The 23,433-nt window shown below is 38.9% G+C and overlaps 1 protein-coding gene across 1 annotated transcript in view; it reads left to right on the forward strand.

The window, feature by feature from the left end:
* Nucleotides 1–1,358: 1,358 nt before the first annotated feature.
* slco3a1a (solute carrier organic anion transporter family member 3A1a) overlaps nt 1,359–23,433 on the forward strand; it is a 340,728-nt gene continuing 318,653 nt past the window's right edge. The window contains exon 1 of the mRNA XM_028823939.2: nt 1,359–2,063. Within this exon, the coding sequence (XP_028679772.1) occupies nt 1,905–2,063 (159 nt within the window). The 5' untranslated portion in view covers nt 1,359–1,904. The remainder of the gene's footprint in view (nt 2,064–23,433) is intronic.

The raw sequence follows: 23,433 nt of genomic DNA on the forward strand, positions 1-23,433 counted from the left end.
TTTTGGGCTATTTTTCAACCCCCATCCACTGCATTTTTACCATATTTTTCATTCATCTGGCATCCCTTCCACTGCTATTTGGACTTGTATATATTCTTTACCATTGTAAAATCTGTTCCCCAACCCCCGAGTTTAGTGTGATGGGATATATCCATTCTGAAATATATCTGAAGAGACAAACCCCCAAAGGGCTCTGATGGTATGTACCTAACCCTATCACTCTGACACTTTCTGGTGTGTAATTGTGTCTACTTCAGGTATTTTTTGGGCATATTCACTATTTTTAATCTGTCCTGGGGCTATACATTTTTTAAGGACCTGGAAAACTTGTTTCATGGAGACATAATTCCATCAACTTGTTCTTGTCTTCTCTTAGTGGTCTGTGCTTGAAACATCCTCCATGCAAGCTGGCTCACTGGGGTCATTAACCCTAACTTAGCTCCTCCAAAAAAAATGTCAAGCCCCCTACCACTAACACTGTCAGGTAAGGGTATACTTTGTGGATTTTTGGAAGAGCATCACAACATGCTCCTTTCTAAGTACCTCAGATGCCCTTGTTACCATTATGGTTTTGAACTACAGCTGTCTTACGTGCATCATAGGCTCCCAGGCAAAGCAGTGCACTGGGGCCCCTGTTTTGATAGCAAAACAGAAACATACATAGGCATCAGGAGTATTATGGGCCCCTATGCTCCTGGGGTTCTCAGTCAGTGCCCATTGTTCCCATACATTAAGACTGCCCTGTCTGGAGCTGTGGCTCCTTGGGTGGGGAGCACCCCAACTGCATGTCCAAATCAACAGAGGGCCAGAGACAGCTCTTCCACTGCAGGGTCCTTCCATATCGCTGAGCTCCTCATTCTGTCAAGGACAATGAACCCAGTAACCCTGTACAGGAACCTAATTAGTATTGTAATTATTAATACTCTGGTAATGTAAAACGTTTCACTATGGTATTCGCCTTTGCATTTAGCCCACCCTATCCATTCCTCACGCTAATTCATGGGTGTCAATCTCCATATTCGTCTCCTAGAGCCATCTTCCTTTCCCATAGTTTTGACTTTAAGATCTTTTCTTACATTGTATTTATATCAGTTTGCGTATCACTGCTTACATTATTTTCCCAGTTCACCAGGGCTGCAGCAATTATTTCATTTTGTCAACACTATCAACTGATTTATTTTTCACATTATGGTTTATATTTATTTTTTAATTTGCGATAGATAGATAGATAGATAGATAGATAGATAGATAGATAGATAGATAGATAGATAGATAGATAGTACAGTAACTTTAACGCCGGCCGCGCGCCTAACATCGGGAACGCGCACGGGCTCACGCATACATCTGCGCGAGCGCTCTGAATTTACTGTCACGCCGAGCCTGCGCTGGATGCGGTGAGCAGCCAAAGCAAAGCAGACAGCTTGAGGTGCCGGGGAGTAGAGACGTTCATTGCTATGGGCTGGATGTGCTCGACTTTCGCAGAGCAGGGAAATGTCCTCGGCGCCAGATAACGTCCGCTGCTAACCGACGGATTCTAGCAAGACTTGTTAAACGCGGTGGCGATGTGTGTGAAACCGGCGGAAGGACGTGGCTCCTGGGGCTGACAGTGCAGGTCCAGTCCCTCTCGTTCTCTCTCTCTCTCTCTCTCTCTCTCTCTCTCTCTCTCTCTCTCTCTCTCCGTCTACCTCTCACTAGCTCTCTCTTTTGCTGCTTATTGCATCGAGACGACGGCAGTAAGCCTGGCAGAGGCTGGGCGCCCGGGAGCAGCGGAGAGATATCGCTAGAGGAGCGGAGGAGGGGTTGATCTCTTGCGGGAGGGAGGAGGGTCTGTTCGTCACCTTCGGAGCTCAAAAATCTACTTGCCCTTTCCTCTAAAACCTCGGAGCTGAAGGGAGGGTGAAAGGATGCAGGTGAAGAAGCAGCGTGCAGCGGAAAGAGGCACTGGGGATGTCCAGACAGTTGACAGCAAGAAAAAGAAATCATCATGCTTCTCTAACATCAAAATCTTCTTGGTATCCGAATGTGCGTTGATGCTGGCGCAGGGCACGGTCGGCGCATACCTGGTAAGTGTCCCCACTCATCCTTCATAGCTAAAACTATGTATTCGGGATGACTGGCCTCATCTCTTATGTTGTCGCGATTGACAGGAAGCGCTCTCAGACCTCTGTAGCCGTAGGTTTATTAAAAGCAAACCTTGCCTTGCCAACCATTCTTTTTACAGACTTGTCTTTGCTCGTGGCGCGAAGCGCACCTGGCAGATACCCACCTGTCAGTGTTTGGGTGCGCGCTCAGTCGCTGGTATCCGCGAGAGGGCACATTGTTAATGCACCAGACAGGTCCCGCCAGTGTGTGTGTGTGTGTATTTGCCTGTGCACGTGGGCACAGCTGCGCCTGCCTGCACTCTCAACTTCACACCCCTTATCTGTTGATCGCAAGTGAAAACCCGGGCACCCAAATTCTGCAGAGTAACTTGGATCGTACGAGTGAATGTGAGGTTTCTTTTCTTCTTCTTTTTCTTCAATTGCTGTAGTTCCTGTATGCGCGTATTTGTGATGACCTATAGCATCTACCGCAGGCAGCATCAAAATTGTTAGCGTTGTTAAGCAGAGGCCAATCTTGTACTCCATAGCCCCGCTATGAGTATGTATTTATACAGATAAATGCACCCGCCACCATTTTAGCTTAATCTTTTCATCCTAAATACTGAACATTGAGAGTGGACTGATGTAAAATATATATCATACTGTATGTGTTGTTTGCAGGAATTCTCATTTTCTCATGGACTGGCAGTCTTTCTGATGCTCCTGTTATAGATTTAGTGGGCTCTAAGGCAAATACTATACTATACAGTACTATACTATACTATACTATATTGCATACTTTTTTTTAAATTACTGTGTTAAATGGTTGGACATGCAAGTAATCATTTAACTGTGATCTGTACACACTACAGAACAGAAAAACATTATACTGTACTATCATGAAACATATTCCCTACCTACATTCATCCTTCTAATAAATGCCATCCATTCCAGCCATGCATATATCCATTTCCTGAACCCACTTATTCAACTAGGGTTACTTGCCTGGCATGTATATATTGGCTTCTCTTGTCATTTTATTTCATAAATATTTTATGTTTTTTTCATACTGAACAGTGTTTGTTGCAGGGAGTCATTTGAAAGAGTATTGTAATGAAGAAAAACTTGAGAAAGGAGAAAAGCAGACCCATCAGGCTCAGTTTCTTCTACTGTATAGTTGGACTCCAGCTACTTCTGACACTCAAGACCATAGTGCTGTGTGTTTATGGGATAAGAGTGATGTTGGTCATCTTAGTCTAGTTTTCAAAAAAACTATTTAATAGGAAGAGATTAAAAATGTATAAATAAGCAATACCAGCCAAATATATCTTTGCGTGTGTAGATTGGCAGCATTGGGTTAAATTCTTGAGATTCATTACATGAAATAAGCACAATATATATGTAAACAATAACTATTTCACTCAGCCTTTCAAAGTAGTCAGTAATATTTGACAGTGTTGGTTTTAAATACAAGAGGAAGAATTTCACTTTATTAGTTTATAATACAATTTGAAAACTGAGAGTGATGCAGTCAGTACAAGTTCTGTTTGGAAAGCAGATGTGGTCGTGAAATAAAAAAAGACTGGCAGCTGGAGAACAAGACAACAATGAAACATTAGATTGTAAAGGAGCAGTAATCTTCTGAAAAGTCAGTTGATCAAAGGCCAAGGCGATAAGGCGTGCCATCAGTTTGTTTTTAGGTTGGATGGTTAGAGTCAGTTAACATGTGTAGTGCAGTCCTGTCCTTTAAATGGAGAGACAGCACCTGCACCATTTTATCACAAAGTATGATAAAAAGTGCTATCATTATCTTGAACTAGGCGATAAACCAAACTGTTGGAGCCATCTTGACAGGGTTAATGTGAACTTGACATTTGTGTCAGGTCAGTCACAGCCACATTCAATAAAGACTTATTAATAGTTTTATTTACTTTTATCTGTCTTTTCAGCAATGTGGGGGTGGAAGGCAAACAACTCATCTCAAAGGCAATGACATACAAGCCCATTTATGCGGCCACCTTCCTAAATGATCATTTCATTTTCTCACTTTCCTACAGATACTGCTATTCACAATTAGGCCTGTTTCGAAGAATGAAAAACTTTATTCTGAATGAATACCAAATAAATAATTTAGCAGTCCTGCCAAAACTATGGTTTGTTTTGTGTATTTGTTTTTGACCTGTACATCTAATTGATATTATATCAGCAATTGGTTTAGTAATATATTAAAGAATTTAGTAGTTAATTTGCTATAAAGTAAGTGCCTGTTTTCACATACCATAGTCTTCGTCTTTAAGACATATCAGGGGCATACAGCTGTAAAGAGTGATTGAATTTCTTGAATATTGAAAAAAATCAATTTATTCTGAATTATTTATGCAATTTTTAAAATGTGCTTCTATTAATCTACCTCTCTGATAGATAGTAAAAGACATGGGAAATCAGCATATGTCTATCTGTTTAACCATCTATGGTTTGAGGCACTTGTAGAGTTTATCCGTCTGTCCATTTTTTAACATAGGGTTGTATTCATTACAGGGTTGCACAGTGTTGGCGTCTATAATGGCAACATAGGTTTCAAGACACAAACAAAATCTGAATTGGATTCCTGTCAGTTGTTACCCATACTCATCCATGTACCCACTTTCTGGCATACGGTGTCAATTGACCTAATGTGCCTGGGATATGGGAGAAAGCCAGAGTATCCAGAGAAAAACAGCCAGATATTGGGAAGACAAATGCCTATCCCATGCACCACTCACTATATATCTGTAAGTTAGGAGTATCTATCTACTGTATCTATAACTTTTGTTGTTATGATGTCACACAAGTCACACGAATAATATGTGAACTTTGGAAGGGATCCATCTATCTAACTATCAATATAGTGCTCTTCAGTTCTATCTATCTATCTATCTATCTATCTATCTATCTATCTATCTATCTATCTATCTATCTATCTATCTATCTATCTATCTATCTATCTATCTATCTATCTATCTATCTATCTATCTATCTATCTATCTATCTATCTATCTATCTAATAGTGCATGTTTTCTTTATGCTGTTGCATTCCAGTATAGAACAGTAGTTAAGTCAATTGCCATTTTTGCAGAAGTGGAGTTTAGTGATTTGTCCAAATTAATTATAAATCAAAAGCTGAAAACAAATGATTATTTAAGTATTCAACCCCGTGAGTCAATTTTTGAAAGGGACACCTTTGCTATTGACTACAGCCATGTGTCTTTTAAGACAGAGTTCTTGTTTTGTATTGTCTACTCATTAATCTTTAAACACATTTACAATAGTAGTATCGTGAGGCTGTGAATATTAATTAAACATAATTACAGAGTTTTAGGTGGTTTGTCAATATTTTTGTAATAGAAGCTGTTGGCCTATAGTTTGTAACTATTTACTCATTGGATACTTATCTGATTTGTTTTTTATTGACTATTATATTATAGTTAATGAAACTTGAAAATGTACATTTAAGCAATAAGTTCCAATTAAAGATAATTACAGATTGTTGCAGTGTTTATACTGTATATCTGTGTACCATTAGCTTTTAAATAGCACTTAAGAACATTTTTGAATGCAGGCTTAAAGCACAATTAGTAATAATTACTGCCAAGTGATTCTTGGGCTATTTGGTTGTCTGATCAGAATTGTCTGATTCAGAATATTAATGAATAAAACTTTGCCTTTGCAATAGTGAAGAAGGAGTTCATTAAAGACGATGTGGTTTAGGTTCCTACACTGCTGGTTTTGCTTATTGTTAGTAATTAATTAATAGTTAAAGCGACTTTGAATGTGCAGTCAGGCCGTTAGCCTTAGTTACTGTTTGTTCCAGGATGCCTTGGTTGTTGACACACGGATGATGTACAGTATATATTTGGTGGACAGGTCATGCCAGGGAACTCTTAAGTTAGTTCCTAATTTTTAGGGTGCTAACCTGCTATTTATAAGTGAATGACCAGTACTTAAATAGTAAGCAAACATTTTTGTTTTGCATTGTAATGAAAATCTTTAGAGCACCCATAACAGGTTCATTGTTGTTTATGCAACTTTAGGTCATTATTTTTACATTCTGAAAACTGATTTTTTTTTATTTTTTATTGTCTATTGAAATATTTAAAAACAGATTTTTTTGCCAGCTTTAAGCACACTGTTGCTGCAGCCTGTAATGAGGATAGTAACATTTTACTCTTAGATGTGCACATTGATATTATTCATGTATGTATGAATGATGAAGTGCAGATTTTATAGCTTACTAAAATGATAATATAAATGATAATAATATTTGCTGAGGGTAGTTTTAAAGCACCACATTCCTACTATAGTCTTTTCCAAAAATCGATCATGGGTGGGCAACATTTTATGCTTAATAACCTAAGATTGTAGTGTGTTTTTAATTAGGAACAGTTTTAATGTGAGTTCCTTCTTACATTCAGGTAGTCTGCATCATGTGGCTACTTTTAAATAAATACAGAGTTCATGTATATTATCTTAATAAGTTAAAAAGCATAATAAAATGCATAGGTAAACTGGGCTGACAGGATGTAGCTAGTGCACCATCTCACAAATTCACTAAGTTTAGTTCAATACTCATCCCATTCGTGGTCTGTTGTGTCTGTTTTAGATCTATAGATCAGGTGGTGTTTCAAAAATGGCCTAGTATAGGAGAGTGTGGTTGTGTGTCTGAGCTTGTTCCATGATGGACTGAAGTCCTGTTCAGTACTGGTTCCTACCTTACAGCCATTGTTGCTATGGTATGCTCTGAGAAGTTTTAGAAAATATCTGGAGTGCTCAGGAAATGCTTGCACCAGTTATTTTACACTGGTCTGCATTCCTCTGGGCAGCTTATCAGTTCAGTGGCCTTGAATACACTTGAGAAGGCACAGTACAAAGCAAATGTCTGGTGTGACCTGTCAGAGAGCTTGATCTGGCTCCTGTGTTTGTTGTCCTGACTGTAACATCTATGGCTAAGCTTGAATGCTGCCACAGCTACAAATGGCCTTCTGTGACCTTCTGGCAGTAACATTGAGAAGGGAACTGAAGTTACTGTTGCAACAGTGATGTGACACCTGAATATCATTTGGGCATTGTGAGTGTGATAAATGGTACTTGTGATGAATGTTTGTAATGGTCAGAAGCAATGTTCAGCAGTTCTATACCAGGCAACTCACAATGTGTCAATGTTTCTTCATGGAGATTTATTCACAAGTGAATTTGTATTGTATATACAGCCTGTATAATAACATCATGGAGACTGTGTGGGAGTTTCTGTGAAAGCAGGAATTTGCAGCCAGTTGAAGGAAGTTTTTATCATGCTAGAAATGCCAGCCAGCTCATTTTCTTGGATTACCCATTTTCATTTTCTATTGCTGCTTTCTTCATAATCAGGTTCTTGGCTAGCTATAGCCTATTTATCAAGGGGCCAGTTTTGAGTTATCAGTAATAGCTTGCCAGCATATGAATATGATGAAGACAGTCCAGGTGAGTCCAAACCTCTTGACGACCAGCTTTTCCACTGGACAACCTATTTTTAATAGTTTTTTTTCTAATGTTGCCAAGCCTTCTTTGATCTTGACCACTTAAAGAACACACTGTTACAAAAGGGCTCACTGATTGAAAAAAGTGGTTGACAGTATATGAACAAAAAAACGATACTTTAGAAACGCATGGGGAAAAAAAGAAAGAAGCATAAGTAGGATTTGTCTGTAGTCCCTGTGACAATGTGTGTATCTTTGAAAAGGTTTACAAGGCAAACATGGCACCCAGGTGGCATGGGAAAAGGGTATGACTTGAAAGGGATTGAAGAACGAAATAGCAACCCAATCTGGCACTTCCTGAGCGCGCATGTACATGTTACTGTTTACAGACAGAGACCATCAGGTTGTAATAAACTCTCAATGTTTAGCGAGTATCTTTGAAGTAAATTATCTGGAAAATAGCAGGAAGCACCTAGAGGCACTCCAAATCAAGCAATGAGACCATACTACCCAGTTACTAACAATGACCAAACAGGAGTGCTGGAATAATTTGGTCTATGAGGGGGCATGCTGGAGATAGTGTCAGGACTTTTCCCAGTTGCTATAAGCCATTTGTGGAAAATGGGAGCTCTTAGAGGAGAATTGAGTCAATGAGAAAATGAGGTGGAGTGAAAGCCAGCAAGCCATCCCCAGAACACTTGAGGGTGCTAGGTAATCTCAGTGGGGGCCTGAAAGCTGCAGTGAGCACCTACCTCTGGTGGTAAAACAATGCTAGGGGGACTAGCTGTTCCTGAGGCTGTTCATTGATTTATATAAGATGGCTGCTGATCCCTTTAGTAACTATAGTTAATTAAACCTGGGTGGAGTTTAAATGGCGCTTTAGTCTGGAGTCAGTAGGTTATTTAGACATAAGCTCAGTAATAGTGATTTGTGAGAGTTTGGTTGGTTAAAACATGAGGTATCGGGGGTGTGGTGGGGGTGGGTGTTGGTGCTTGTTGTGGTAAGGGACATTGTGGTTGTTTGGAAATGAGAAGTGAGAGAAGGAGGAAGCCACCTATATAGTTAGCTTTTGGGTTTCTGTTCTGTTCGTTTTGAAACTTTATGGTTCTTCCTCTCTTCATCCCCTTCATGATTTCTTATATCTATGAGCTCTCTATGAGTTGTTGACCAGGCCATGGTGGCAATACTTTTGACACCCCCTCAAAAAGTGTCCTAGCTAGCCAAGGTAACCCTGGTTTTTGAAAGTCATTGAGTATCACATTTTCATTCTGAGTGTAGCACTCAGTGATTGCTCTTGACTCATTTATAGATTCATATAATTTTTTTTCACTGTTTAACAAAAGTGCAGTATCATAAGTGTAATGAATGAATGGAGTGTCTAGAAGTTTATCTTTAGGAAGTGAAGCAGCATATTTCAGCTGAGTAATTAGTTAAATTGTGAGTCTGAGAGATGGGCAATGATAAGACAATTCAATAAAGTTCAGTATTTATGATGTTGTGTGCAGACACACCGCAGCAGCAGCAAGGGACACACCGGGTTTCCTGTGGGTGACAGTTTAGCTCATTGCTGCAAGTGAATGGCAGATGGGTGGTGTTTTATAACTGACTTGTGGAAAATGTTCAGCTCTAGTTTTAGCCTACTTAAAATTTTCCTTTGCATAATTTTGAATTTGAAAAAAAATGAGGGCATATCTTTGAGTTGTTGGACAAATGGCCCCTATCTATCTATCTATCTATCTATCTATCTATCTATCTATCTATCTATCTATCTATCTATCTATCTATCTATCTATCTATCTATCTATCTATCTATCTATTTTCTCAAACTGCTTTATATTATACAGTTTACTTATTCAAGTTAAGGAGGTTTGTCAATTTCATTGACTTTTGACATCCAGAATTGAAACTGTATGCTTTTCCAGAATGTTGTTCACCAAATCACACTGAATGTTACATTTAAACTGTATGAGGTGACATGTCAGGTTGACATGATAGTGGCACTTCTCCTCAGCGATGGGTGCATTTGAAATAGTAGTTTACATGTTTGCACACTTTCTCTTGATTTCCCACAGCTCAATTTTGAAACATTTTGTTTGAGTGAGTTTTGGAAATTCCTATAAATTACAACTGCAATGTTGACTTTTGGTCCCATTTTATACTTTAATACTTTATAAACATATTCTTGGAAAAGATCTCAAGTATCACCTCAAGTATCACCCAAAAATGACCAAACATGGAGTTAGTAAGTGATGGAAATTTTCTGTTCTGTTCTGGTGTCTCTCCAGGGAGATTTCATGTCTTACATCTGTTGTTGCTGGTTTGGGTTTTGTCCCCTGTGACCCTGTCTAGGTGCAGAAAATGGATGGTCTGACATGTCAGTGAGAGGTTTATTTTTAATCAGTCAGTCTTTATATAGAATGTTTTAAGAAATCACAAATATCTTTCTGGATACGCAATGGCATATTTGTTAAAGAAGTACTGTATATTTATATGTTTGCTCTCTGGCAGATGAAGTGACTTGCTCAAGGTCAAGCACTGAGTCAGTGTTTGATAATAAAACTGTAGCCATGTGGTCTCCAGTGCAGTCAAAACTGGAACTAGAACTGGAACACCAGATTTTTTTTTTTCATAATGCGGACCTACGAAGTGCGTGAATAACAAAATGAAATATGGCTCAACAGCAAACAGACTGTCCCAAGCATTTTGAATGCTGCAGCAGTTTGGCAATAAGTTTGTTCAGTGTCTGTTTTGCCAGCCCATTTACTTGAACACATGTAGACAGACACTGGTATAAATGTATTTTGCTACATTCAACCTACTTAGTGAAATTTAGGGTTTCTGGGAGTAGCGGCCTATCCTAGCATCCTCAGGCATAATATATTATGACAGAGACCAACCCTAAGGTGGAGTACGAGGGGACACTTACACACATTGGCTTAATTTAAAATGGATAATAATCTAACCTATGTCTCTAAGATAGAGAGTGGAGAATCACACTTCTGGCGACAAACACACTTAGTAGAAGTATTAAGACTACTTCACTTTTTGCACACTTTATTGTGTTGTTAAATTAACTTTAAGTGGATAAAATTTGCAATTTTTACCCAGCAATCCACACTTAATAACCCATAATGTCAAAATGAAAACATGTTTTCAGAAAAGTTTGCAAATTTGTTAAAATGAAAAACTGAAATCTCTCATTTATATAAAATGTTAAGACCCTTAATGAAGTCCTTTGTAAAATTCCCTTTGGCAACAATTACAGCTTTGAGCCATCTTGGGTAAATCTCTACAAGGTTTACACACCTAAATGTGAGCAGTTTATCCTGTTTTTCCTGGGAGGCCCCCTCTAGCTCTGATAGATTGGATTGGAAGTGACTGTAAACTGCCATCTACTGGTCTCTCCACAGATGTTCTATTAGATTTATTTGTGGGGTTTGGCCTGGTCCTCAAGGACAGTCAGGACTTGTCCCAAAGACACTAAGGAGTTGTCTTGGCTGTATTCTTTGGGTCATTGTAATACTGAAAGGTGAACTGTCATCCCAGTCTGAGGTCATGAGAACTCTGGAGTAGGCTTTCTTCACAGACCCTTTTGTATTTGGCAGAATTCCCCCCATCAAATCTGACCAGTCTCCCTGTTCCTACTGCTAAGAAGCACCCCTGTAAGATGATGCTGCCACCACTATGCTTCACCTTAGAGATGGTATTAGGCAGGTGATGAACAGTGCCTGGTTTTTGCTAGACATAGTGCTGGCAATTCTAAACAAACAGTTCTGTTTTTGTCTCATCAGACCAGAGAATCTTTTTTCCATAATTTAAGCTGTCATATGCGTGTTACTCAAGAGAGGTTTCCGTCTAGCATAAACACATGTTTGAAGGAGTGTGTTTGAGAAGGTTGTTCTTCTGATAGGTTCTCCCATCTCAGCAGAGGACTTCTGAAGCTCTGTTAGAGTGACCATTGGGTTTTCAGTCACTCTGACCAAAGCCCTTCTTGCCTAGTTAGTCAGTTTGGCCTAACTGCCAACTCTAGGAAGAGTCCTGGTGGTTCCAAGCGTTTTCTGTTTCATAATTACTGGGGCCATGGTGTTCCCGGAAACTAGAAATGGTTTTAGACCTTTGCCCTGATGCCAAAATTTGATTGTGGGCGTCTATAGAGAGTTCCTTGGACCTTGTGGCTTCGATTTTGTCCTGACGTGCAGTGTGAATTGAAAGAGCTTGTATACACAAATCTTGTCTTTTCTAAACGCTGTTCAACCAATTTAATTTGCTACGGGTGGACTCCAATCAAGTTTTAGACACATCTCAAGGATAATTAAAGCACACAGGGTGCACCTGACCACAATTTGTAGTGGCACAAGCAAATGGCCTAAATACTTACTTAAAAAGAGGGAGTTCAGTTTTTGATTTTAAATAAATTTGGACTTTGTCATGAGTTATGGAGCATAGATTGATGGGCAAAAGTGGAAAATTTATAAATATCAATAAAGTGTGCAGAAAGCGAACAGGTCTGAATACTTTCTGGATCCACTGTATATGCTGATGAGAATGTGGAAATTCCAAACAGATAGCGACTGGGCTGGGGGTTTAAACCAGGATTCTGGAGCTGTGAGGCATCAGCACTAAGCACTGTGCCCCCTTCAAACACTGAATTGCAATGATAAATCCATATCCTGGCAGAGCTCTCCCATATAGCACCTCCACCAAGAGAGGAATAACACTAGGTCAGGGTTGTCTTAAAAGGTCAGTCTAGAGACGAGGCTAAGGCTAGAGATCTGCACTGGCAATCGGAACATTGCCGGTTCGAATCCCGTAAATGCCAGAAGTGTCTCTACTCCTTTGGGCCCTTCAGCAAGGCCCTTAACCTGCAATTGCTTTGTTCTGGGTTTGATGTTAATCTGCATCCAACCCTGCAATCAGGTACTCCAATTTACAGGGAAAACCTGGGGGTTGGTAGCAGGACTGGCACTCCAGCCACCATAAAAAAAAAAAAAACTTACACTGTACCAGTGTGGTGCTAAGGTGTCACCCACTGCACTCGGCTCCCAATTCAGGTGGTTCATCATGCGCATGCTCCCAACCTCCTCTTCCTAGAGATGAGAGGGAAGCAGGTTGCAAATAAGAGTAGCGTGGCCACCACCTTAGATGGCAGCCTGTTACACTGTTATGCTAGACTACAACAAAAATTAGTGTCATACCAAAATGACATGCAGTTTGCTATAAAAAGGGGAACTGTGATGATTTTTGTTTATTTTTGCAATTTCCTGGTGTTACAGCAAGCAAATTGACAGATTGGAGAAAAGATTTAGTGTACATGGCCCAAGGGTTTGACTTGTTCACAGTTTTTCTTTCATCTTGCAGGGCAACAACAGAACATGGCAAGGCTTTTAACAAAAGTCATGAAAATAAGACTGTAATATAAAAACCTGCATCATGGGAATTAAAAAGAAAGCAAGTGGCTTTGTTCACTTGAAACATCTCTGGAGGAACCTAAATGCGTTTTTTTGTTAAGTGTCTAAATGGAAATGCAACCTTTTTTTCTAAATGGTAGCTCCTGCTGTTCTTTGTCATTATTTTAATGTTGCATTAACCCAGATACTGTCAATCTATGCTGTAAACAAGGACATGCTGGTGTGACAGTCTATCACAACTCTTTTGTGATGCCAAGGTGCAGCCAAAATATTTCAGTGCGCTTTTGTGGTACACCTTAGTCTGGTCAAGAGGTGCGTTGACCTCATTAGACCTCATCGTATTTAACAGGGACTAAAAGCCACAGAATCTGCCTCTTGAATTCCAGACACATAACAACTGAGTATACCAAAATGAAGAGTTCCTTTCTAGTGCCCAATACTTCTGGGATGTCCATCCAGTGTGACCCTAAAATTGGATAAAGTAAGTTCTGAAAATAGATGGATGGATGATGAAGCCTTTGTTGAAACAATTTGTTTTTCCCATGTGTTTAAAGGGCAGCATAGAGATTCAGTGCTGCTGCCTCACAGCTCCAAGGATCCAAGTTCAATTTTAGGCCCATTTATCTGTTGTACATAGTTTTCAAATTCACCCCATGTTTGCATGGGTTATCTTCTTGAACCCATGGTTCATTCCTGCAACCTAGAAGGTGACTTGGTCCAGTGTGTGTTAGTATGACAGGGCTACTGTACCTGCTGCATTATCATGCCAAACCGATTGGAGGTCCTAATTGGGGCTCATGCATCTGCATTAGTCACCCTGTCTATGAACGTACTTTCAGAGTTTTTCGGTGTGGTGCAGCCCAGTACAGAAGCCTTCCAACATGAAGTTTGTTTTTAGTTATATAACTATGTCCAATACTGCTCAACAAGTTTTGTTAACAAAGGCCCTTTCACCAAAGTCTTACCCATGGAATACACATTTTAGCCTGTTGCTGCTCATACAGATCCTAGATATCTCACAGATGGTGGGACATATAGTAATATATATTTGCTGAGAGAATCCAGTAATCCACCCTGTGTTATACTTTGATCTCTTATTTCTGTCAGACCTAACACCCTTTTCCAGTTTGTTTAATAAACTTTAAAGGTCACTGTTGTATATTGTAGTTTCACAGCTCCAATATTTTCGGCTTGATTCTCAGCCAGGTCAGTGTCCATATTCAGTGGAAATTTTGGTTTTTGCAGAGTAATCTGTTTTCTCTCCCAGATCCAAAATACATGCATATTAGGTTGTTTGGCAACTGTGATTGAGTATGGAGATGTTTCCCCTGCTCAAAAATTTTTTGCTGCTTTGAAATTGCCAGAATAGGCTACATTTTCCTACCACCCAACAATGGAAAAAATGAGTTTACAAAATGGATGGTGTTTAATTAGTGAAAATAGGCAAAACAATTTGTCCACTTTATGCCGCTGATGTACGCTTATTAGATTGTTAGCACTATACAGTGGAACCTCGGTTCACGACCATAACTCGTTCCAAACCTCTGGTCGTAAACCGAATTGGTCGTGAACCGAAGCAATTTCCCCCATAGGATTGTATGTAAATACAATTAATCCATTCCAGACCATACGAACTGTATGTTTTTTAAAATATTTTTAAGCACAAATATAGTTAATTACACCATAGAATGCACAGTGTAATAGTAAACTAATGTAAAAACATTGAATAACACTGACAAACACCCAGGCTCCCTGCTCAGCTGCACGTACAGGCTTGCTCTCAGCTGCACGCTCTCTCTCTCTCTCTCTCTCTCTCTCTCTCTCTCTCTCTCTAGCAGGCGAGCCTGCCTGCTCTCTCTCTCTCTCTCTCTCTGTCCAGCAAGCGAGCCTGCCTGCTCTCTCTCTCTCTCATCAGCATACGAGCCTGCCTGCTCTCTCTCTCTCTCTCTCTCTCTCTCTCATCAGAGCCTGCCTGCTCTCTCTCTCTCTCTCTCTCATCAGCACACGAGCCTGCCTGCTCTCTCTCTCTCACATTGCAGCAGTTCAGCAGTTCATGTCTGACCGAGAACAATGCAACACGTGCGGAAATCATCAGCGCGCACAAACCGAAAGGGAAACTGGCTTGTTCGTATACCGAGTGTGTGGTTGTGAACCGAGGCAAAAGTTTGGCAAACTTTTTGGTCGTAAACTGAGTTGTACGTGTACCGAGGCGTTCGTGAACCGAGGTTCCACTGTAAATTGTTTTATACGATTGAGTGAGGGGTTGTGTGTGAGTGTGATTTGGAATAATCAGAATGTTGTCACTGAGTACGTTTACATGCACACACAAAACCCGATTAAGGTGAACAACCCACTTAAGGAGGAAACCTGTTTCTTTTTAAATCTGGGTTTACAAAGACAAGTAATCTTCTGGACTTCTCCTTTGTCAAAATGCTCCAACATCATTAAACTATGCAAAAAAAGAGTCAAATGTCATCAATGGCTACCATGAATCCAAAAATAAGCATGACACCTTTGTTTATTTTCTTGTGTTTTGTAAATATGTTTAGCCAAATTGATGTTTTATTTATAGGTTATCTGTTACTGTATTGCATACAGTATACTCTGCTTGACTGTGCTATTGAGCCCTGTAACGGACCTGGTATGTGTGCTTCTTGCCTTACACCCAATGCTGCTGGAATGATAATAATGTGATAAGAACTGCATTACGATACTCGTTACTTTAAAAAGTAATCAGATTACGTAACACACATTACTTTTATTACCTTACTGCAGGGGTGGGCAAAGTCATCCCTGGAGGGCCGCAGTGGCTGCAGGTTTTTGTTCCAACCCAATTGCTTAATAAGAAGCATTTATTGCTCAAGTAACACTTCTGCTTCACTTTAGTTGTCTCCCTCGTTAAGATTTTGAACCCTTATTGCTTATTTAAGTCTTAAACAGCTGCATTCTCGGTTTTTAATTTCTCCTTATTAGCAATAAGATGCAAATGACAAAAGAAATCAGCAGTTATCCATTTTGCTTGCTACCCTTTACACCTGTGTGTATTTATTGTGCACTATTTGGTTTAATTAAATACTTGGAAGGAAAGAGAAGAGAAAAAAAGCGAAGGATTGAGAATTGCCCATCCGTTTTACACTTCAAAGTATTTGAATGATATCCTTAGAATGGAAAAAAAAAATCTAGGATATGAGAATGACTTGACATAGCAGAGTTAAAACACTAACAAGCCATGAAATGCAATTATTGGCAAGGATTGTTTTCTAATAAAGCAACTGGGTTGGAACAAAAACCAGCGGCCACTGCGGCCCTCCAGGAATGACTTTGCCCACCCCTGCCTTACTGCAATCACGATTGTGTTGCTGAGTTTAGCACTGTACATTCAAGTCATTAACATACTGTAAATTGAGCAATTTCTGATATATTGAGACAGATTATTTCAGCCAGGAGAAAGATTAATGCGATCACATGAACATTTGCCTGTAGAAATTTATTTTGTGGATGCTTCTACTCTCGGTTGCTAAAAGTGCGTTTCAGGCAAATATATACGCAGGCTGACAGAGTGCAAGGCCGACATGCACAGACTACAAAATCCTTAACAGTAACCCAGTTAAGAGTTTACATGGCAGAGAAATCTACATATGTTAACCAGGTTTCTCAGAGGGCAATAACCTGATTATGCTAACCGGAATATGGGTTTGTTTACATGGTAATTTAGAAATCAGGTGTCTTTGAATAACTAACTTATTGAAGCACATATAAAAAATGGGGGTTAGGGAAACCTCAGCCACCTTGTCTGTTATGATTATTGGTGAATGAAGAGTACTCCAGACAGAGACACCCTACCAATTGTACTGCTCTCACAAGAAACTCTTATTCTATTCCCTTTTCCTTCTTTTCTTTTTGCCTCTTTTTTTTTTTTTTACAATGATAAAAATCCTTTGGGTCCGTTTTGACATGTATTTGAGGTGTGGTAGTCCATTTAGGTTTTTACCAGTAATTAAGCCCTTGCAGTTGTACCTTAAATAATGTGAATCGCCATCCTTGGTGATTTCATCCTACTCTATATGAAATCAATTTGCTTTTCCGTGTACTGCACAATATCCTTGAGAAATTTAAGTGATGTCTGCCCTTGCTGGCTGCACTCCTGACAAACCCACTACCTACTATGTCACACCAATTGGACTGGTAACAACTACTGCCTTTGCACAAGCATTGCACTTCTTGGTTACTTCATTTAAGATCCTAAGATATAATAAGATCCTAATTAAAGATTAAGTTTAAAATGTGCTCTTCTACATTTGCTTTATAGATTTACATGTGGTAGTTCCCATGACTAACTCTGACATGAATTGATTTATTACAGTGAGCATGTGGCAGTATTTACCAGTCCCTATGGGGGTATGTGGCACTTTTTTTTTGTCAAATTTCCAAATTCACATGGCATTCAGGGACAGGGACTGGCAAAAGATATTAAGATAAGGGTAGATCTGCTGTGAAACGAGCACCAAAATGACATTAGAATAGAGAGCAGATGGCACAGATAAGACAGGAGGCAGGGCCTGGCAGTCAAACAGTTAATCAGTCGATCTCAAGTTGCATTACAAAGCAATTTATATTACATAACAAAATGAATGGAACTAGGAACAGAATGAACATAATGTTCAAGTTTATTGTCATGTACAAAATACATGGAGATTTCAGACTAGTGACTAGCTTATATATAATTTTTGCATCTTATCATTATACAACACTGAATCACTGTGGATTTAATTTGTTTTTTTTAATACAGATCAACAGAAAAAGACTCTTTAATGTCAAAGTGAATAGAGATCTTTGAAATATACACAGTGGCTGAGATTGGAGGGACTGTGCACACAACAACTGTTGCCTGGGTGCTTCACCAGTAGCAGCTTTATGGTATAGTTGCAAAGAGAAAGTCACTGTTAAAAAATGTACAGAAGGTACATGGGATTCTCTGAAGGTTAGCTGGAAAAAATTAAATGGTCGGTTGAGACTGAACACTGCATATTATCAAAAACATACCATCACCTCCATGGTGCATGGCGATGGAAGCATCATGCTGGGGGAATGCTTTTCTGCAACAGGCCCTGGAAGGTTTGTGAAGGTCAAAAGATGGTAACAAAATGCTAGGAAATCCTGAAGGAAAATCTAAAGTCATATGCAAGAAGCTGGCACCTTAGGAGTAGATTTGTTTTCCAGCAAAACACAACATCAAGTATAAAACCAAAGCTACACAGGAATGGCTGTGTTAATGGTCTTGAGTGGCTGAGTCAGAGCCCAGATCTCAGTCAAGTTGAGAGTTAGTGGCTGGACTAGAAAATGGCTGATCACTCACGATCACTGTGCAACCTGACAGAGCTTGAGCGGTTCTGCAGAGGAGAATGGGGAAAATGGCTATGTCTAGATATGGAAAGCTGATAGAGAGAGGGAAGACAAGTCCACACAGACTCGGATCTGTTGTGGCAGTCTCAAAAAAGCCACATTAAATCATTTTGATCCTAGGTTGTGTAATAATAAAATACGAAAACTTCCATACTTTTTATAGGCATATATTACATCAGTTGTGTGGCACATCATATAGGTAACAGTTATTATCAATATTGATTTCATATAAATATCAAATCCTATAATGCAGCAGAGAAAAATTGGGTATTCACTTATGATTATTAAAATAAATAAGGCAATCTTATTGAAGATGGGATGTAAGCTGATACATATAAATGGTTACTGAACAGAACTAATCTGAAGTATGGATAAGTTTCTTCTGTTTTTGTAATTGTTGGAATTCCTTGCCTTCTGCACATTAGATTTTGTTTCTTAAGAGGCTGAAGTCTACAGTACCATTTGCATGCTTTGAACAATATAAAATGTCTGAATGTAGTGTTTTTTGTTGGAGTTATTTTGTATAGAATATTGCTAATTTATTTACTTTAATAATAATAATAATAATAATAATTCATTACATTTATATGATGCTCTTCTCACTACTCAAAGCACTACCACACAGGCAGTAGCTCTGCCATTCATTTATTTAACTGAATTTTGTTAAAGGGTATGTATAGAGGAACATTGCATTGTAACATTACAACATTACATTATCAAATATTGATTACTCATTATCAAAATAGCATTGTTAAGTTATAGCAATAAGATTATCTTTATTTATTGATGTTACCCAAAAGATTAATTAAAGGAAAAGCCAAAACATAGAAGTTACATACATCAATAATACTGTTAACTAAAGAGAGAAAACTGTCTCATTGACAACATATGCAGTTATAGCAGCAAACTAAAAAGGAAAGAGAAACAACCAAACCTTCCCAAATCCACTGAAAATATGTTAAGAGCTAATAAATGTTAAATGTTAATAGTTAACAGCGTAAAGACAACCTTATCAGGTAATTAAATTAACATGCTGATTTAGAGTCTGGGCCTTTATGCCAATGTAATCAAGCCTTGTCATATCATAGAAAGGAGTCATTTTTAATTGTGATCATTTTTTCAAAAATGGTGCAGATGGCTGTTTCTTTCTAGATATATGAAAAAAGACGGGCAACAGGTGGTTTCCAATACCGTGCTATAACCAGTCTTGCTGCAGATAAACATTGTAAAATAAAAGTGTGACATTTTTGTTGACAGTTGTAAATCCCCAACCTAAGCAAAGCCAACTGAAGAGTTTTAACATTCAATTTAACATTCAATTTTAAACAGAATTAGTGAAATTTTTTGAACCATCAACCAATTATGATAAAGTGACTTACGGGACCACCACATATGTAAAAGAGTACCTTTTTTGCCACTTTGCCTTCAGCATAGAGGAGAACAATTTGCATAAGCTTTACCTATTTTCACAGAAATGAGATTCCATCTAAAGATCAGCTTTAAACTAAAATCTATATGTTTAATACAGTGTGTAGATTTGCGTAATGTAGCTAAAGCCAAGAGCCACTGCCCAGCAGAAAAAATGTGGTCCAGGTCCCCAGTTTCTCAGTTTCTGACTTGCATAACTCAACAATAGAATGACCTTAAGAAACACCCTTTTTATAGAATGCTTATTTGAATAAGTAGTAATAACTCCTTAAAAATTGGTTTATATGGGCCCAGAGCTTGGGAAGGAGTTAGCTGGTGTTAATTGTAACATTGCAATGTGGTAGAACAATGAGGAGTATAATCACACTTACCCTTCACTTTCCTGCTGCCTGCTACCCACTGCCACAGATGTGTCCTCAGCAAATCTTTAATATTAATGTAGACATTCACTTACATGAATGACTTCAGGCTAGTAGTATTGTGTTTGGTGGAAAAGGCTGGAAATCCCATGTTACAGATGTATTTTTTGAGTGGCAGGGGTTGTAAAGGACGTTTGTTTAGGAGTTGACCTTGTGACCTCCAGGAGGTGTACCAGCACCCCAAACCCTTGTGCCTCCCAATTCCGACTAACTGAGGTGAGGCAGAGTGACTCCTTTTATCTAGGATGCGGGAGTACTTCACTGTCCTTTGGGAGCACTTCTGAGTCATGGGGAAGTCCCACAAAGTAAAGTTCACAGATCGCTGCAGCACCCCCTGGCAGCACACACAGAATCCAACTGAGTCACCCTGCTGGACTACAGATCCCAGCATGTCCTGCAAGTTTCCATACAGGTATTGAACACCAGGGATGCTACCATCTCATGTCTCAGGGAAGCAGAAAGTTCATATATTTCTTCTCTCCCTGTCCTTCAGGTATAATGGCCTCCCGGTCGGACTAGGGTTTTCAACTGAGTCCTTCTGGGACGTTAGCATCTCAAATGAATCATTGACACTTTCTGCCCATCTCCTAGTTGAGGCAGGGAACATCCTGCCTTTGTTCCTGACCCAGCATTGTTTTGGATTCCTAGCTGGGTCTCCAACCCATACTTGCTATCCTTTACATCTAAAATGTTAGTAGGAATTTACATGAAAAATACATGGAATTTGTTAGATATCTTTCATGTTAGTAGGACCAGAATTCACAAAATAACTCGCAAAACTAAACATGAGTCAAAACCAAATTTTCTTTTCTTTAAATACTTTATATTGTAGTTGCCGGTTGAACACTATTCTTTAACAAAGTCTTTTGAATGCTTTACTGTGTGCAGTGCCTTCTTTTATAGTATCGTTCTGGCACAGATGTGCACTACTTTGTCCGGCAACACAATGCAGCCACAAAATGACAGCTCCCATTGAAAAACAAAAAGGATGATAAACACTCAGAAAAAGAAATGAAAATTAATAATGCATCTGAACAATGCGAAAATGTCAGAAATTAAATACTAATGTATTCCTTATAGTTCTGGAATAACAATAAAAGGCAATACCAATTGGGAGTAAAAAATGAATGAATACACATGAAGACAAAAAGAAACCACAAAGCATTAATCACGCATACATTTCTGACAACTAGCTCTTTATTGCATTAGCTTTTATTATAAGAATGACAAGATTAAGAATTTATATTTTAATAACCCAAATTTATATTGTATTAATGATAAGTTAGATTTACATTGGTCATACCAAAGTAATGAGAATATTGAAATGATCAAGAAATGCCAGAGAATATTTACTTGAGTGCTCTCATAACTAATCTCACACCTGAGTGAAAAATAACATAACCTACCTCAGTTCACTACAAAAAAATCAGTGTCAGTCGTTGGCCGATTATTGTCATTTACTTGGGCAGAGTGGTGGCTCTGTGGCTAAGCATCTGTGCTGGTATGTAGAAGGTTGCTGGTTGCCAGAAGGGATCCTACTCCACTGGTCCATTCAGCAAGGCCCTTAACCTAAAAATTGATCTAGGGTTGCTGTACAATGGATTACTCTGTGTGTGAACCCCCAAAGGTTATGTGAAAAGACAATTTCCCCTTGGGTATTAAGAAAGTATATCAAATTTATTCTTAATGTCAAAATGCCTGTGGATATGAATACACATGTACTTTGAGTAAAACACAGAAATACAGGTGTCCTCCTGCAAGCTGTCTCTATGAAGAGCGGCATGTGGACAATCGACACTTGACAATTGAAGAAATTAGTCTGTCCAGACAGTAGTTTTTTTGTTTTTTGTGGGTGACTGGAATGAAGTTCAAAAGTAAGTGTATCTTCCAGCTTCTGAAATACATTGTTTGAGATGGTGACTTTGGGGAGAAGTAAACAAAGGTACATATATTTGATTGTCATATAGTAATTTCATGCTTAATTTTTTATTGAATCACAAATTAAATATGTTTATTACTTTTTACCGAATTATGAATTAAAGCAACATTCACTAAACTGCTTAATGTACAAGCTGTTTATGTAGCAGGGTACATGGAGCCTATTCCAGCAGCATTGAGTCCAAAGCAGAAACAGACCTCTAAATGAGATGCCAGTCTGTCACAGATACACTTACTTTAATTACACTATAAAATGCATGAAATATTTTAATTAAAAAAGGACCGTAAATATCTGACAACTCTTTTCTCTTGAACACCTAAAGAGGGCTTGTGTAGCCACTTAGTTTTATGTTCTTAGTCATTTGTTTTCTGCAAACCAGCGTTGGTCTTGAAATTTTAATTCCCTTCTTTCATTACATCCCGGCTTGCAGTGAATTCTGTATTCTTTGTACTTTTAAATGCTGTTTTTGTGTGAAAGAAAAAAAAGGAGAACTGAGAAAGGGTTGGGGTGCTCCACCCAAAATATTTTTTATATGTTACTTACCCTATGTGGTTTGTAGTGATGGGCACCTGTTGTATTCATTCATTGGTCAAGAGTTCTGTGTTCAGTTTAAAAGCTTGATCCCATATGTTTCCTCTGCGTGCACTGCTCTGGTTATTTCAGCAAAAATGCCTGTGCTTTGCCAGTTGTGAGCAGATAACTGGATGACTAGCAGTGGTGATTAAGCAACATGGGTAACGTGAGATTTTTGGATATTTTTGATTGTTTTCTGTGGTCCAGTGTTGGTCTCCATTGATGCACATTCTATGAGAAAGTTTGTTATCTCCATTCTCCCTTTAAATAGTCAGTCAGTCAGTCAGTCATTGTCCAACCCGCTATATCCTAATATAGGGTCACGGGGGTCTGCTGGAGCCAATCCCAGCCAGAACAGGGTGCAAGGCAGGAACGAATCCCGGGCAGGGTGCCAGCCCACCACAGTCCCTTTAAACATGAGATTAGAAATCCTTCTTAGTCATCAGAACAAACTACAAGTTGTAATTAAAATTTAAAAAGTTTTATTTTTGAGGGAAGTATTCCTATAATGCTTAAAGAGTCTGAGTACATTTATGTTGTTCATTTTTTTTGGGAGCACTGGGTGAGAACTGAGGTCTTCCTTCCAGAGGGTTATGACAGATGCTGCATGACTATGTAAGGTCTGTCCAAAAAGAAACCAAATTTCTTAAATAGAGCGGCAACAAGCCAGCACAATAGACTTGTGATAGT

The sequence above is a fragment of the Erpetoichthys calabaricus genome, chromosome 17, assembly GCF_900747795.2.
Source record: "Erpetoichthys calabaricus chromosome 17, fErpCal1.3, whole genome shotgun sequence".
Lineage (NCBI taxonomy): Eukaryota > Metazoa > Chordata > Cladistia > Polypteriformes > Polypteridae > Erpetoichthys > Erpetoichthys calabaricus.